At 52.7% G+C, this 17149-nt stretch overlaps 1 protein-coding gene across 1 annotated transcript in view; it reads right to left on the minus strand.

Annotated features, from left to right (window-relative positions):
* Positions 1–17149, minus strand: part of Shb (SH2 domain containing adaptor protein B) — a 118316-nt gene that overhangs the window by 63286 nt on the left and 37881 nt on the right. The window contains exon 2 of the mRNA XM_028859505.2: positions 7544–7664. Within this exon, the coding sequence (XP_028715338.1) occupies positions 7544–7664 (121 nt within the window). The remainder of the gene's footprint in view (positions 1–7543; positions 7665–17149) is intronic.

Consider the following 17149-nt stretch of genomic DNA (forward strand, 5'->3'; position numbering starts at 1 on the left):
GGCAATAATTAGTCAAATGACAGGGTTCAGAGCAGTCACCAAACCCTCCTTCAGGCTTTGGGGGGACAGAAGCAGACAGTGGCGTCCTTGGTGAGCCCTGCGGACCACCTCCTCGCCTCAAACCAGAAACAATCCTCTCTCTCTTGGCCGAGGCTTCTGGGGCACCCTGGGACCTGCCCTGAACTGACCCCAGCTCCTGCTCCAAGACACCAACATGATCTGGTCTCTGCAGCCCCAAAGGCATCCACATCTGAACTCAATGACTCCTGCCGGGAGCCTCCCTCCTCCCTCCCTCCTCCGTAGCCAGGACATCCCTGACAGGTAACTGTTGCTCCCATCCTCCTACTCATCGAGGACCCCACTTTAGGCATCCGGCTCCTGCTGGCCCCTCCTCATGCACTGCACCGACCCGCCCAGCCATTGCCGGGCCTCGACTCTCTGACCTAGATACGTGAATGTCTTGGCCACAGCCACAGAACCAGTCTGTCAGCCCCTGTTCCTTGCTGCTCTAACCCACCCCATACCCAGGCAGACACATCATCCTGAACAACTTCCGAATTATGTCTCGTCCCTGCAGGGTGTGCCCAGGATAGCAGGACCCGGGCTGCAATGGAACGGAGTTCCTGAGCCTATGTGAGAAAAGGAGAAGTCTCCATTCTGCTCTTAGTTAAGACAGACCCTGAGGTCCAGGTCTCGGGGACCATGGCCAGGTGACACTGCCCTCCCTTGGTCCTGACCTGACTCCAAGCGCCTTGAGAACAGGAGCTTTGCTCACCGATAATGCAAGCACACAGCAGTATTTGAAACCCCCATCCACTTACTAATTAATGTACTGTGCCTTCACTGAGGCCCTGTGGTTAAGGACAATTAAGTCTTTACCAAACGGGAAAAGTTGTTCTCAGGGAGTTTTTGTTTCCTGTTCTTTCATTTATTCTCCAACATTCTATCCTTCTCTCTCTTTTTTTTAAACAACCCCTACCTCAAAGACGGGTTTCTCTGTGTTGTCCTGAACTCATTTTGTAGACCAGGCTGGCCTTGAACTCAAGAGATCAGCCTGTCTCTGCCTCCCAAGTGCTGAGATTAAAGGTGTGTGCCACCACCACCCGGCTCCATTCATTTAATTAGTGACTGTTTACCCAATTCAGATGAGAAATGAAGACAGTTTAGATTAGCACCTTCCTCCAAGGAGCTTTCAGCTCAGGGAGTTTCCGAGAGGGAGAAGAAGTATATTCAGACCTGGTACAGTCTGCCGGATACAAGACCAGAACTGGCCAGGAGGCACCAAGGGGCTCCGCTCACCTCCCACCCAGAGCTGAAGCCACCCCCAGCCCTGTGTTTAGCAAGGTCTGAAACGCAGACTTGGTAGGCTCAGCGCTCCTCGGAAGAAGACAGATCTCTCAGCCTGAGGGGCACCCGGCACTCTGTAGACCAGCCCTAGGTCCTGTAGGTAAATTAACACACTCACTCATTCAACCAGTACACACCAAGCACCTACTTGGTGTCCTACACTGCACTGGTACTGAGGTTCCAACAGGAAACAGATAGCTCCACCCTTGAGGTGCCTATGTCTATGAACAAAGAAGATAAAAAAGAGATCGCTCCATCATGCTAAGTACTGAGTTAAAATCAAGCAGAGAAAAGGACAGATAAAACGTCAGCCAGGATGCCAGCAGAGCCCAGAGACCGGGGCTCCCCCAGCACCAGTGTGGCCCAGCTCCCACCCTGGCTTTCACCCACTGTGTCCTTCCGAGACCAGACAGATTCTCTCTCCAATGTCATTTCTGACCTGTGTTATACTAAAGGTGAGCGTGTGCTTGCAGGCAGGAACTTACTGCCCACAGAAAACCAAGGCTGAGCTCAGACTTGTGATTCTTCTGTCCTGACCTCCAGAGGTTGGAGTTAGAAATCTATACATCTGGCTCTGTTCTGGGCTTGCTGCATCTTTCCTGCAAAACCTGGATGTACTTAAGAGTCAGGCGTTCTAGGGGAAAGGCTGGTGTGGGAGAGAGCAGAGGAAACAACTCTGGGGGTCCATCACCATGGAAACCCAGCCTCCCTACCTCTCCACCCACCCTGCAGCTGGGCAGGTGAGCAGTACTGGGCTGGGTGTGTGAGCTCCACTCTTTGTCAAGAACAGGGAAGTCATCGCTGACTAAGCCAGAATCTATTTACACTTGATCATCTCCTTCCTGTCCAGTAGGTAAGCTATTCCAGTAAATGACGGACCAACCAGGGAACTGCACCATCCCTGACGAACCCTCTTGCCTGCCAGATGGAAGGAGGCCAGGACAGGTTTCCAAACATTTCAAAACAAGGCCCAGGAGCCCTGCGTGGCAAGTCCAGAGACCAAGCTCTGCGCTGAGGCCTGCTGTAGTCTGGCCCTGGCCAGTGGATGCCTGTCTGGGTCTCAGGCAGAAAGAATGTTAGGCCAAAGGCCTGCTCTTCATCTTGTCACTATTGAGGGAGCATTGTGACCACCAGGGCAGGTTAAAGCGTGAACCCACCTGGGGGCAGCTGGGAAGGAGGGATACAAGCAGGTGCAGGGACATTTTGGAAAGTAGAGTTGTATAGGGTAGAATGGGCGAGGACGAGGGGACATGTTGGGAACAGAGTCCACAGCATTGTGCAGCTTGGGGAAGGGGGAGGAGAGGCCTGTCCTCCACACAGGAAGGCGCTGCACTCTCCAGAAGCAAGACCAGCTGTTCAGAACAGCAGAGATGACAGCGAACACAGAGATGGGAATCTCAGGCAAGGCCCAGGGCCCTTCTCTGAGAGATATCTGCTGGACTCTAGACCAGAAGCAGAGAACAGAACAGCAGGGCCAGAGGGAGCAGAGGACAGCACTTACCACCCGCTAGAGACTCGGGGATATTTCATAGGGAAGGCCAGGAGATTCAGAACTATCAGGGGGTCTAGCAGGCCCTAGAGATGACTCCACAAGCAGTACCCTATAGATTTACAGGCAGCCCAGATCTGTTACCTTATTTGGATCTTTTGACACCTGGTGATAAAAAGCAGAATCCAGCTTTACAGCTGAGGGAACAAAGCTCAGAGAGGCCGTATGACAGCAAACCAAGGATAGAGCCCGGACTAGAGGCCTCATTGCGCACGCGGCCTGCTCTCACCAACAATACTGTTCTCAACACAACACCTGCTGCTGGTTCTGGAAAGCACACTGCCACCAGGAGGCCACACGAGAAGAGGAGGCAACGCGAAGCACATCCCTTCTGGCCTCCCCACAGCACAACTACCACATAAAGAGTGTGAAAGGGAAGGAGCGATGGGGTTGGGGATTTAGCTCAGTGGTAGAGCGCTTGCCTAGCAAGCACAAGGCCCTGGGTTCGGTCCTCAGCTGGGGTGGGGGGGACGACACGGGACACGGACGGACGGACGGACAAGTAAGAGCACAGAAGTCACGCACAGCGGCGGGGCTGTGCGGAAGGACCTCTGTTAGTCTATTATGCCGTAAAGCTGATTTAGTAATAACGACGGCTAAGGAGTTTTTAATGTATAATTACATACTAAAAAGCAAGTGAAAATGCTTTCGATTAATACTGAAGAAGTGACTCATCTTATGAGCTGACACTGAGTGCTTCTGTAAAGGATGCTGAAGGCAAGGGTTAGATATACCAAGACAGGGTCCAGGCCACAGTGACCTTCTCTCACTTCCACAGACTCTGGGAAGAGCTATGAGCAGGGTTCGGAGTTAGGCGCAGTTAGCAAGCACATGAGGACTCTGGGGCTGGATCCTGATGCCGCTGCTTCCTTCACTGGCCCAAGCCTCAATGTGCTCTGTCAACGGGCAGGAGAGTGCTTGTACCTCACAGGCTCCACAAGGGCTAAGTGAGGGAAGCCTTGGAGTGCACAGGGAAGTCCTCTGCAAGGCTAATGACAGACTGCCACTCACATCATCTCATCCGAAGCCCCTCTCCAGCCAAAAGGTCCCCATCAGGGCTGTGCTCAAGTAGTTCCCCATAACTGATCTACACTGAGCTACAGTCCGAGCCCTCTTGCATTCTTATTTTTTAATATTGTTTTTATTACTTTTAATTGGGTATTTATGGGGAGGGGCACAATGCATGTGAATGCATGTATCCACAGAGACCAGAAGAGGCTATCAGGTCCCCTGGAGCTGGAGTTATAAATGGCTGGGAGTCAGGGGCTTGCAGCCTGGGACAGAGATTTAGGGAAAAGCAAGACTGGGCTGTAGCTGGGCCTGGTGGCACAGGCCTGTAATCCTAGCTACTCCGGAAGCTGAAACCTACCTGAGCTACAAGGCGAGTCCAAAGCCAGCCTGGCAACTTACCAGGACCACCACAAAATAAAATTTAAGAAGAGGACTAGGATACAGCTGCTCAGTGTTGAGTGTTAGTCTAGAATGGTATCAGGTCCTAGGTTCGACTCCCAGCACGGTGGCAAAAAACAAAGTAACAAAATCCTCGGCTCTGAAGCAGTCTGAGCACTGGCCCAACAAGAGATTTGGTCTAAGGACATCAAACGTGTGAGAGCAGGAAGGAAACTGAGGAATATTCTCATCTTTCTAATTACACACAAAGAAACAGAGGCCCAGAGAGGTAGCAGGGCCGAGAAGGAACCAAGGTCAGAATCTGAGAGTTGAGTCAAGGAAGACCTGTCCTCACCTGTTCCCTTCACGGGGCCAGTTCTGAAAGACAGGACAATCTGTGTGTGTGAAAGGCAGTCACAGTGAATCATGGCATCCTAAGGCTTCAGGGTGAACATGGACCTCAGAGGTCACTGGGAGCCAATCACCCATCTGAAATTTAACAACCCTTCACACTGTCTCCCAATGTTCTTCGCTTTGATACCACTGAGGACAGACTGGTGACTGATTCATAAAGGAGTTCACATTTCATCAGGGGGCTAAAATAAATCTCAGAAGGATTAACTTGTTTTGTTCTTCCTAGTCTCAATTTCCCAATTCCCCAAAGGGAATGGCTGGAGGCCTCTGGCTCTCCAGCTGGCTCTTCTGTCTTGTGGCACTGGGCAATGAACCAAGCTAGGGCTTCACTCAGCAAGGCAAATGCTGACCCCTGACCTGTGTCAGTCCAGACCTTGGTTCTTACAGGTCACACAGTAGAACCTGTGGAGACAGTGAGCTGAGGCAGTCAGAGGAGGCCACAGTGCTCACTTCTCCACAGGGCTGGAACCAGTTGTCTGTTCACAAAAGCTCCCCATCACCAACCACCTGGAGCTAGGGCTGCAGAGGGGCAAAGGCCATCAGCGAGGCCCAGGGAAGCTGGCCATGTTGCCTAGAAACTGAAAAGCAAACCATAGCACCCAGCCTTGCAGAGAAGGGCTAGATGGTCCTGACACAGGAAGCTGCCTCACAACCAAGAACTGCTGCTCTCCACTGGTGAAAACAGGCCCTCCACCTGCTTCCCACATCAACCACTGCAAACGAGGACTAGAGAATTTGTCAACTTCCACGGTCATGGTCACTGTTACCGACACAGGGAAATCCAGGGGCACAGAATGTGCCGCCTCAGTTCCCACTAGTGAGCAGCCCAGAGCAGCCTCGCACATTGCAATTAAAGTTCTTACTACACAGGAAAAACTGAATTCCAGAGGTTTGGGTGGCATGTGTTCATTCCAGATGTGCTTGCCCTGAGCCTGGGGCCCTTCTAGTACTAGGTCCTGTACATACAGCACAGAAATTCCAATGGTATCCCCAAAAGGGTCACTTTCAAAAGTTAAAATTGATGGGCGGAAATGGGTGGGTGGAGAGCTCCCCTAGCCCAAGATCTGATTCCCAGCACCATGTAACTCAGCGTGGTGGCTCATTCTTGTCATCCTAGCACCCAGAAGAGGAGGGTTAGAAGCTCAAGGTCATGCTTGGCTGCACAGTTCAAGGCCAGTCTGGGCTAGAGACACAGCCGCTGCCACCCGTTCCATGGCCACCTCCAGCACTAACCTCTCCTGATTCTCCCCGCCAAGCAAGCTTTGAGTCGGTTCGTCAATCTGAATCCCTTCCTGGAGCATTTATACTCTGATAGCTTACCCTGGGCCGTGCCCACAGTAATAACCATGGTGATGGTACACACAAAGACTCCAGAGACACAAGAAGCCTTGGCAAGATCCTCACAAACCAGAAATTGCCCCTTATAAGTCTGTATTCTAAAATAAAAAATAAAAAAAATGTGGGTAAAGTGAGTCATGGTCTCCAAGGGAGGAAGAGGACAGGGCAGCAAACATTAGGTACTTTGCATGGCGGCCAGTTGTTCTGGCCGCCACAGAATCATTTGCTGTGATCACAAGGTAGTTTCAGATTGTCCTATTTTTCATGAACTGGCCTGCTTGACTTTTGCCCTGGCTGGGAGTTATCTCCAAGGAAGGTTTTATGCCCACCTCTCTGCACTCCCCCGATTTCTGAGCAAACTCTCCTCTACCCCTTGGTCTCTCTGGTTAACTGTGTTCTAATCTGAAAGTCTTTTTCTGATGTTGATGAAACAGAAGCCAGTAAGATGTGGGGGAGGGGTGAGTGAAGCGACTCAGGAGGTGAAGGCACCTGCCGCCAAGCCGAATGACCCGAGTGAGTTCAATTCCCGGGACTCACGTGGTTAAACCATCAGTTTCTGTCAATCTAGCCTCCATTATGTGCATGTGGCGTATGTTTTAAGTATGGGATAGAACAGCTCACGCCCCTCAGGTATCTCTGTGAAGGAGCACTCTTCCACAGTGAAGGGAGCAAGATGTGCAGCAGAGCTGCTGTTTTTTTGTTGGCTGTCTAAGTCCTGTGTGTTATGGTGTAAATGTGCTCTGCCTGTCCCCAGAACTGGTGGTATGGTGATATTTATTTGTACTGATGTATTTTATTTTATTTAATAAATAAAGTTGCCTGTCAGACTATTAAGCCATAGCAGAGCGTGATGTTAGAAGCTAGTAGATTTCTGTGTGTTCAGGGATACAGCCATATTGGAGACATACGCCTTTAAGACCTGGAGGGCGTACTTACAGCAGTGATGAGGCAGTCATGTGGTTGGGTTTAGAACCAATGAGAAGGCAGAACAGAAAGACTATTAAACACAGACAAACAGAAGTAGCTCTCGCTCGGAACTAGGGCACTGCAGAGGTAGGATTTTATTCTGACTCTGACTCTCGCTTTTTCTTTTACATTGGCTCTGTGTTTTTTGTTTTAAAAAGACGATTGGATACATCTACAGTGGGGTGTTCACTAGCTGCTCCACGCAGCAGTGTTGGATTTATGACGGTGTTTGAATAGTGGGGATGGAGTCTTCATAGACTGATGCCACCTCGTGGAAGTGGGTGGGTTCTTACTTTGGAGGGCTGGGTTAGTCACTCTGAGAGCAGGCAAGATCTTACGTGTCTCCTCTACAGTTTGCTGCTTCTGCTTTCTGCCATGCTATGATGTAGTGTGAGGCCCTGGACAGTGTGTCCACCTCATCTTCAATGTACCCACCTCCTGAACCAGGAAAGCACACCTTTTAAATGACACACTCTTTGTAATCACTCCGTCTCAGGCATTCTGTTACAGCAGCAGAAAACCAACTCACACTGCACTTACCCGTCATGATCCTCTGCGCTTCATAGGGCTCCATGTAGCCAGCGCTTTCCCCCTTTCCGGTTTTGCTCTTGAGGTCATTCTTGGCATCAAAAGGATCTGAGTAGTCATCAGCGATGGTCACCTGCAGGAGGAAGAGAGCGTGAGGCCATCTTTGGCTTTGTCTCACTACTGTTCACAGCCAGGCTAGCTTAGCATGGAGCGGGAGGGGAGCCAGAAACATGAGCCCGCCCTGGGGGAATGGAAGGGCAGCTGGGTGGAGGTCAGGTGCACACAAAACACAGAGATGAGGGCCTGGCGTCTTGGGAGTGTGTTACTAGGTTTAACCGGACAGCAACAGAGACAGAGAAAGTTGGGAGATCATAGAAAGCTGAGAACCGCTGGCAGCCCCTGGTGCCGGCTGAGGCACAAGACCTCAGCCAAGGATAGCTGCACTCAGCATTCCACTCTTCTCCAAATCTGGAACACGATCATGCTGTGGGTCATCACACAACAATTTGGTGAGATCAACACACTATAAAAGATGAGTGTGGCGCTAGACAAGCCAAACGAAAACACTAAACTCAGCGATATACAAATACCAGAGTAAAAACAAATGTCTCAGGGGCCAGAGGCCAGAAGACCCTGCTTTACCGATGAGCCACTGAGGTAGAGGGTGGGCAGGAGCGTGCCCAGGTCTTCACTCAGACAAATCCTAGTGCCCTCGCCTGGCAGCAGGCCAGGCCCGCCAGCCCTTTGACTAACAACACAAGAATGAGTCACTGGGGCAGGTCTCGGGCTGGGCAAGGACTCTGGAGAATTCGAGTATCTAGAATTCTCCGCCCTGGAGCGGAAGTTCCACATTTCCCTGGTGAAGGGTGACAATATCCAACTGAAGGCTTCAAGATACAGCTCCTCTGCTCCTTTCTGACTCCCCGAGTTCTAACCAGAAGGCCAACAGCCCTCTCGACCCACACTTGATTACACATCAGCCTCACCCCAAACTGAGAGCCCTTCCCCCCTCCCCCTCCAGGTCAGGTATCTAGTAATGGGCAAATAAGTCCTCAGTCTCCCAGCTGCTGCCCCAGGGAGGGAGGAGGCTAGCATCCCCCTTGATGAATTGTTATTTAAATTGTGGGTTTAATTAGAAACCACGGGAGCCGCTCTTCTCTCTGAGCCCAGGAATGTAAGGCATCTGCAAAGGCCTGTAAACCTAGGAAAGAGAAAGAAAGACCCGTATCTGCTGGGTGAAGGTCTGCCTGTGGCAGCCGAGCAAGAGGCACAAGTGACTGCCAGCCACCTAAAATGTGAAGGCCGCAGAGGGACAGCAGGCAATAGTCCCCGGTCACTAAACTGGACCACACCCATCAGAGAAGACCCAGGCCCAGAACACGGAGAAACCCGGCAGACAAACCAGGTCCGACTCTAGTAGTCCCAGGGGCTCCTCCAGATGCCGCCGTGGTAATCCCTGCCTTTCAGGAGACTCAGACGACACCAGGCCAGGAAACGGGGGCTGGGGAGAGGAGGCTTGCCTTTGCTTTCGTTTGCTATTGGCACCCACCATTTGCAGAATACATTTGTATGTGAAGCACTGTCAGCCAGAACAGTTCAGACGTGGGTCTCGTGGGCAGGGTTTTGAGAGCTCAAGGAACCAGACATCCCAATGGAGACAGCTGCAGGTGACACCGAACTCCGCTGGCCCAGGCCACACTCCTTCCCTGTCTCTGCCATTTGAAAATCCTCCTCTGGTCTGCAGTGAGGAGGGGAGGAACTGTTTCCTCCAGGGGGAAATAATTTGGTTTTTGCTGGGGACCGTAAGTGGTAAGGTGGTGCCTAGCCTGGCTATATAGTCTCCAAGTAGCTCAGCAATCAGCACCCCAGCCCCTTCCGGAAGTGCTCTGTAATCTGCAAACACGGAGACTGGCAGGATATAAGGCGAATCTTTGTTCGCCTTGGGATGGGAGCGCTGCGAGGCCTGCGATAAAGCAGGCCCTATCGATACTTTCTAATTAAAGCGAGAGGTGAGCTCAAGCTGCCAGAGGCCCCAGCTGCCTGCCCTGCTTACTTCCCTTTCACTACGAATTTACAAATCCTAAAACCAGGAAAACCCCCTGGTCTCTGATGACATGTGGTTCCAGTTACACCTGCTGACAGCTGGAAAGCCTTCCGTTTAAAAAAAAAAAAAAGTTTAGAATTCTGTTAGTTTAAGAAGCAAATTGGAAAGTTCGTAAAACGTATATTTAATCAATTTGCTTTTGAACTTCAAAGTGAGGCTGGTGGAGGGGAGGGGAGGGAGGTTTGAGCAACCTGAGACTTGGCAAACAGGGCACTCAACGGTCCAACCTTATGCAAATCACGTCCTAGTTGGAAGTCAAAGTTTAACCAGGTGGTGGGAAGTGGGCCAGAGAGGTGGCAGAGCCCCTTGTGAACACAGACAGAGACGGGGTGGTATGTCAACTTAGCAGAGCTGTCCTGGTCACGGTCACCTGGGACTCACGGCGGGAGGGGTGCGTGTAGGCTGCCATGCGGTCAAAATGAAGTGAGAGGCTTTCCACAGATGTGGGTCTGCTAGGGTGCTTTGCTGTAGAATGCCTCCATTAGCGGATACTCCTTAAATCTTAGCCAACAGTTCAACCATGGGACCAGCCATGACGTCTCTGCAGGCCACCTGACTGCACAAGCAGCTTTCTTTGGGAAGCAAGGTCACTGGTCCCTGCATTAAGGGGCTCTGAGGTAGCATCAAGACAGGGATCCAGGCCATCTCTTCCTTGGCTCTCTCTCTTCTATGAGGAGAGCTTTTCAAACAACCCGGGCGACCCCAGCTCAGCCCACAGCCCCTAAAGGATTTTCACAGGCTCCCTAAACCTCCCCGAGCGAGCGGCCCAGAGACAGGGCCAGGTCAATTCAGAGCAGCCCAGCAGCAGGCCCTCTAGGCCAACCCAGGAAGCCTGACTCCCACTCTGGGATTTAGATTCCACTATACCCCAAAACTCATCCTCTGTGGCTTTCTGGGCTGCCTATAGGTTGAGAGTTGGCTCTAGAGGTTACTCTGTAGCCCACATGCTGTGGGTGGAACTCAGTCCCTTCCAGCCAGCAAGGCTTGCTGTGTTTTCCCTGGGGATTAGCTGTGTGATAGGAAGCAGTCTTCCTGCCCATCCCCAAGGGAAGTGTGAGGAAAGGTGGGTGTTGCCACTTGGCTACCCTTCCATATGCCTGGGTGAGTGCTTTCATTGCTCTTGTAAGAGAGCTAGCTGCCCCTCGTGGGAAGTAGTTAGGGATACTGTGAGGTAACTTAGCAGAATTAATGGAAATCTCCAAATGCACATAGTCTGACGCAGCAATTTCCCATCTCAGTATTTACTCCTGACGTACACAAGGGAACCGGGGCGAAGATGCTCAGTGAAGTAATACTGGGGAACCCCACACAGTCTCTACCTTCATCAACAGGGGAACTGCTGAGCATGCCATCCCATCCCACACTGTGGACTATTATCCAGCAAGTTAATATCCATGGTGCAAACATCGCTCTCAATGAGTCGCTTGCTCTGAACAGAAAGGGTCATAACAGGGATGCTAAATGCAACATACCTACTTATGAGAAACAAAAGAGGAAGCCGAACTGATCAGCTGGTGAAAGTCAGCACAGGGCTAGTGCCTAGACTGTGGGTAGCGTCAGAGCTGCAAACAAGGAGGGCCTGTGTATCACTTACTGTGTGACATGCAAACCCAAACTTGCTGCAAACTCTTCCACCACAGGCTATTTTTGGAACAGCAGACAGACTGCTTCCCAAACCTGTCTGCAGACAGAAACGGCCTGGAATGATTGTTAAGACAACAGGCTCCTGGCCTCAATCGTCTGTGTACTTAACAAGCATCCCAGATGATTCTTATCAGGAATAAAAGCAAGAGTCAGTCCCCTCCGCCACAAGTCTGAAGGCAAACCTCCAGTCACTGTTCTGGAATTTCACTTTTCCCAGAGATTTCTCAGTCCTGCTCATGAAGGTAAGCAACTGTGACTCTCCTGCTTACCCCCAGGGTCAGTGGGAGTGCAGGCTGACCTCGCACACCTTGGTCCACCGGCTGAGAATCGACCTTGGATGCAGAAGTCAGGGCATCCTCTGCACTCTTGAGAGCTGGCTCTCGCTGAACAACAGGGCCTGTGCAGGAGGAGGGTTCCCCAGGGAAGCTCCCTGCCCTGTCCCCTCCCCACCCAGGGAACCAGGGACCAAGGAGGTTCCCAGTCGAGGAACTCCTTCAGGTACTTTCAGGCCTTGTGTACCAGGCTCTTGGCGCGCGCGCGCACGCACGCACGCACGCACGCACACGCACACGCACACGTACGTGCACACACACCCTCCTGGAAGGACTTGTGGCACTGCCCAGAGGAGCCCCAGTAGAGACTCATCCAAGACCTAGATCCAATCCGCTAACAAAGAAAAAAAGGAGAGAGCAGCTGCCGTCTCCTAAGAACGGGACGCATGCACCGCCCTAACCCCACGACTCCAGGCACCTCCTGACCACCAGTCACTGAGTACCTGCCGCTCCAGTTCAGCGTGGCCTTGCAGGATGGGGGTCTCTAAAATGCTTTTCCATCCCTGGAAGTGAGAGGGAGGCGCCCCATGAAGGTCCAGACTCTTGCCAGGCCATGCACGACATCTTTCTGTTTATTCCAGGTGAAGACACCTGCGTAAACCTTGAGTCAAGGTCCAGTCAGACCATCTCTCACTGACTCACACTAATACTGACCTTAGCTTCATTAACAGTCTGAAACCATGGATCTCTAGATGACACCCTGCGCCTCGTGTTTACACACACCCACAGAGTATATTTTAGGTACACAGTGAACCCCAGATTCACTCCACACCAGACCTCTCCCATTAGAACCACCCTAACAGCAGTGAAAACAAACACGCTGTTTGCTGTGCCGAGGTGGAAGGTGGAGGGCCATCAGAGCTGGCTCCATGGTAATTCACCTGGCCAAAAATGGACAGAATAGACAGCCAAGCATGGTGACACACACCTTTAGTCCCAGCCCTCGGGAGGCCGAGACAGGCAGAGTCTCTGTGAGTTCGAGGCCAGCCTGGTCTACAAATCGAGTTCCAGGACAGCCAGGGCTGTGACACAGACACACAGAGAAAACAACAAGTGCACAGTGTGACAGGGCCTGTCATGCACTGGGGGGTAGTGGGGGTGGGGCACCACAAACATTATGGCCCTGGCTCTTTATCTTACTTGCTAGTTTGAAGTTAAGGGGCCATGACCCTTTCTGTCACTTGGGGCTCAGGAGGGTTCCCTGAAGGTGAGCACCAAGCGTGTGGGACCATTACATCCTCACTGCAACAAGGCAGCGTTGTGCCTGTCCCCTTCTGAGGACCCACTGTGACACAGACCTGGCAGGCCGGGCATCCACTGGATGGAGACTGTTGCTATACCAACAGAGATGGTGTTAAAGAAACAGGGCTGTGGGAGTGGAGAGCGGGAGGCTTCGGGGAAGCAGCAGTGGACAGATGTTTTGTGTACACCAAGAAGCTGCGCAGCAATGAAGGAGCAAGCACACTGTCTGGGAAAGGAAGCTGCTTTCCTGGTGCTGGCCAGGTGGAGGCTCTGGGGCTTCTGCTCTGGGTGGAAGGAAGGTCAGCTAACTGGATGCCACAGGCCACTGCTCTTGGTGGGTCTCCAGGCTTGGACATGCAGCTCCGGACAGCCCAAGACACAAGCAGCCCAGCTTTAAGGGCTGACCAACTGGGCGGCTGTCCTTGGAGCCCCACCAAGGCAGTGGGGCTGGAAAGCACCTGCATGGGGCTACCCAGATAGATGTCTAGAGAGGGACGGCACCACACAAAGGTCATGGGTGAGCAGCGACCGTGCAGCTAAGCATTACTCTGAAACAGGCTCTGCTAACCAGCTCTGGGGAGATCTAGGCAACCTGCTTGATTTCTCTGGAGTTCCCCTGGGAGCTGGGGCACAATGGTTTGTGTCTCACCTTCAGAGAGGTTGTAAGGAGCAAGTAAGATGATTCTGGATGTCAGTGTTTATGACAAACAGGCTGAGCGCTTGTTCCAGAGCAGGACACACCTCCTGTGTGCCAAGGACCCATAAAGACTGTGTGGTGCAAAAACCTCATAACAGGACCTCTGCCCAAGAGAAGCCAAACTCTAAAGGTGAAAACAAAAGGCTTGGGGACCCCTCCACCCCCCCTCGTTTAGAGCCCCAGTAATTACAGAGGAAATGACTGCAATTAAACATGACAACAGCTGTCATGGTTCTTAGTCTGCCCCCCCACCCCCCAAGAAGAGCCTCTAGGAACAGCCCTTTCCTCTCCTGCACTTAGAGCAGGACGCACTCCCACAACTGTAGCAGACTCCAGAGGTTCGAGGCCACCCGTGTCTGTACAATGGGAGATAACCGTGTGCTTCCCACTTCTAGTGCACAAGGCACAGAGGTGTCCACAGACCCAGCTGTGACACCCTCCGTAGATATGCAAGAGCCCTCTTGTCTCTCCCTGGCCTCTTGGGTTTTGACCAGCATAGACCAACCCCCAATACAGGCACGCCAATAAATCATTTCTGACACAGTAAGGAAATTAATTTGGGAAAGATTAATTAGCTGCATTCATGCAAATCAGCTTCTGGAGAGGAGGGTGGGAGGGCACGCTTCACCTCGGACTTAGAAATGGGCTCCCTTTCTCCTCTCAAGATCTGACTCAGTCTCAAGCCACCCCAGCCCAAAGCCCCCCTTTCCTCACAAAAGGGTACCTGCCAAGTACTCAGCCCCAAAACTCCAGGAGAAGGGGGTTCAGGACTTGGTGTTTCTGTCACGTGGGATGCCATCACTATGTTGTTGTGGTTGTCTGCTTTGAGACAGGGTTTCTCTGTGCGTTGCCCTGGCTGTCCTGAGACTTGCTTGGTAGACCAGGCTGGCCTTGAACTCACAGAGATCCTCTTGCCTCTGCCTCCCAAGTGTGGGGATTAAAGGCGTGTGTTACCACGGCCCTGCACAGCTTAAAGTGATCTACCATTTACACTGAGCTGAGCTCTGCCTCCCACAGCCCATGTGACCTTCTAGTTGGCATTCTGCCATGATGCCCCTTTACTGACTGTCTATACCTGTCCTACCAGGTGGTCAGGGGAACAGATGCAGCCCCCCAGCCCGCATTTTCTAGTCCTGCCTCTTACAGAGCCACAGCTGCCTGCCTAAATACCTGCAGGTTCCAGCTTGTCAGCCAAGACATTCCAAACCGGCCTCTGCTGGCTCCTGTCAGGCCCCACTCACAGCCTTCTCCCCTGCACCCACTCCACTCTCCACAGGCTGCTGCTAATCTGGGTAGGAGGCTGGAGCATAGCCTGGCCCAACCCTGTTCACCCCAGAAATCTACTGTCAAATGTTCGGGGACAGGCCTGTCAGCGTCTCCCTAGCAGTGAGAGCGTCTATTCTGAACTCAGATGTAACTCAAGCCTAGAGCTTCCCACTGCTGTCTGCCAGGGTCTCTGGACAGAGAACAGTACAGCTCTCTCAGGACAGACGGACAGACGCACCGAGCACCAGCGGTGCTTCACACCACGGGGAGGACCCTGAGAGGGGGTCCCCAGCACCAACGGTGATTCACACCACGGGAGGACCCTGAGAGGGGGTCCCCAGCACCAACAGTGATTCACACCACGGGGAGGACCCTGAGAGGGGGTCCCCAGCACCAACGGTGATTCACACCACGGGAGGACCCTGAGAGGGGGTCCCCAGCACCAGCAGTGATTCACACCACGGGAGGACCCTGAGAGGGGGTCCCCAGCACCAACGGTGATTCACACCACGGGAGGACCCTGAGAGGGGTCCCAGCACCAGCGGTGATTCACACCACGGGAGGACCCTGAGAGGGGGTCCCCAGCACCAGCGGTGATTCACACCACAGGAGGACCCTGAGAGGGGGGTCCCCAGCACCAGCAGTGATTCACACCACGGGAGGACCCTGAGAGGGGGTCCCCAGCACCAACAGTGATTCACACCACAGGGAGGACCCTGAGAGGGGGTCCCCAGCACCAACGATGATTCACACCACGGGGAGGACCCTGAGAGGGGGTCCCCAGCACCAGCGGTGATTCACACCACGGGGAGGACCCTGAGAGGGGGTCCCCAGCACCAACGGTGATTCATACCATGGGAGGACCCTGAGAGGGGGTCCCCAGCACCAACGGTGATTCACACCACGGGAAGGACCCTGAGAGGGGGTCCCCAGCACCAACGGTGATTCACACCACGGGAGGACCCTGGGGGGGGGGGGTCAGTCAGTCTACTGGGTCTCAACTCTTATATGATTTGCACAAAGGAAACCTCACAGGGTTTACATATGCCACTCGCTGAAGAAAGAAGGCCACTGCCCAGTTTGGTAACCAGGAATCCACTGAAGATGAGAGGCCCAGAGAGAAGATGAACTAACCAACGTCAATGCCAGGAACAGGTAACCAAACCTCTTTCGATCTTTCAGGTCCACACCATTTCTGCAATCCCCATAGTTCTTTTTGTCTTTTAAAATCATCAATAAAAATTTTCAAAGAACTCTCACCACAGCCCCCTTTCAAAAGAGTCCCCCACCGCCTACCCTGCTTCTCTGGCTAGGAGCACCACCCAAGGCCAGGGCTCGCTCTCTGTGGGAGTGCACACAGCCAGGGCTTTGTCTAACTACAGTGGCTTGTTCCCTCAGCAGCCTCCAAGATGCTGGGCCAGCCTACCAGACAATCCTTCCTCCCAGGCTTCTGGCTGGGGGGCTGGAGGTGAGGGGGTGTTGAATGGGGGAGCAAACACAGCCATGGCCTGGCCCACAAAATCAAAAGTGGGGTTGTCGCTTTGGGCCCACAGAGCTAAGGTCGGGAAGGGAGGGATGCAGGGACTGGATGGCCCCCTTAACCTCCTTCCACAAAAAGACAATATGCAGAGCAAAGAACTTTACCAAGGCTACCTGACACCAGAGCAGACCCTGGCCACTCTGAACAGGAGCAGCCAGAGGGGGACAAGCAAAACTCTCATGAGGTGACAAAACCCGATTCCCTAAACCTGAAGGACAAGAGACATAAAGTCATCTGTTAGTCGGGGTGTTTATAAACTGTCTACTCCCAAAATGTAGTTTACGCTACTCCATCTTCAGGGTATTTTCCTGTTCCCTTGTGAGGGGAGATCAGGAATGCCAGTGAGGCTTTCTCATGGTGAGAACAGCCCCTCCACCCCGTGGAAGTCGTAACTCTCAGTGTGCTCACGGGAAGGTTTGCACAGCAAAAACAGCAGCGCATGGGAGCTAAGGGACTGTCCCTAGCAAGAGGACCTTCAGAAACCAGGTGTCCATGTCCCACGTCCCCAGGAGTCGAGGGAAGTCACCAAGCAGAGCCTGTTCCTCCAGTGGCCCTCTCTGTGCTGAAGCTACCAGGAAAGGGGGAGGGCCTGGGCACCCAGTATATTTCAATAGGCAGCAGCACACTGTTCTAAGCGAAGGGTCATTTCTCTCCGAATGGGGCCCATTAGGATGATTCATGCACAGCTCCTCTCCGAGCCCAGAGGCAGACCAGGGCATCGTTAAGACAAAAGCAGCAATAAAGAGCTGCCCTCCCCCAACAGACACTTTCTTTTTATTGACGACACACAGCA

Source organism: Peromyscus leucopus, chromosome 2, assembly GCF_004664715.2.
Source record: "Peromyscus leucopus breed LL Stock chromosome 2, UCI_PerLeu_2.1, whole genome shotgun sequence".
In the NCBI taxonomy this organism is placed as follows: Eukaryota; Metazoa; Chordata; class Mammalia; order Rodentia; family Cricetidae; genus Peromyscus; species Peromyscus leucopus.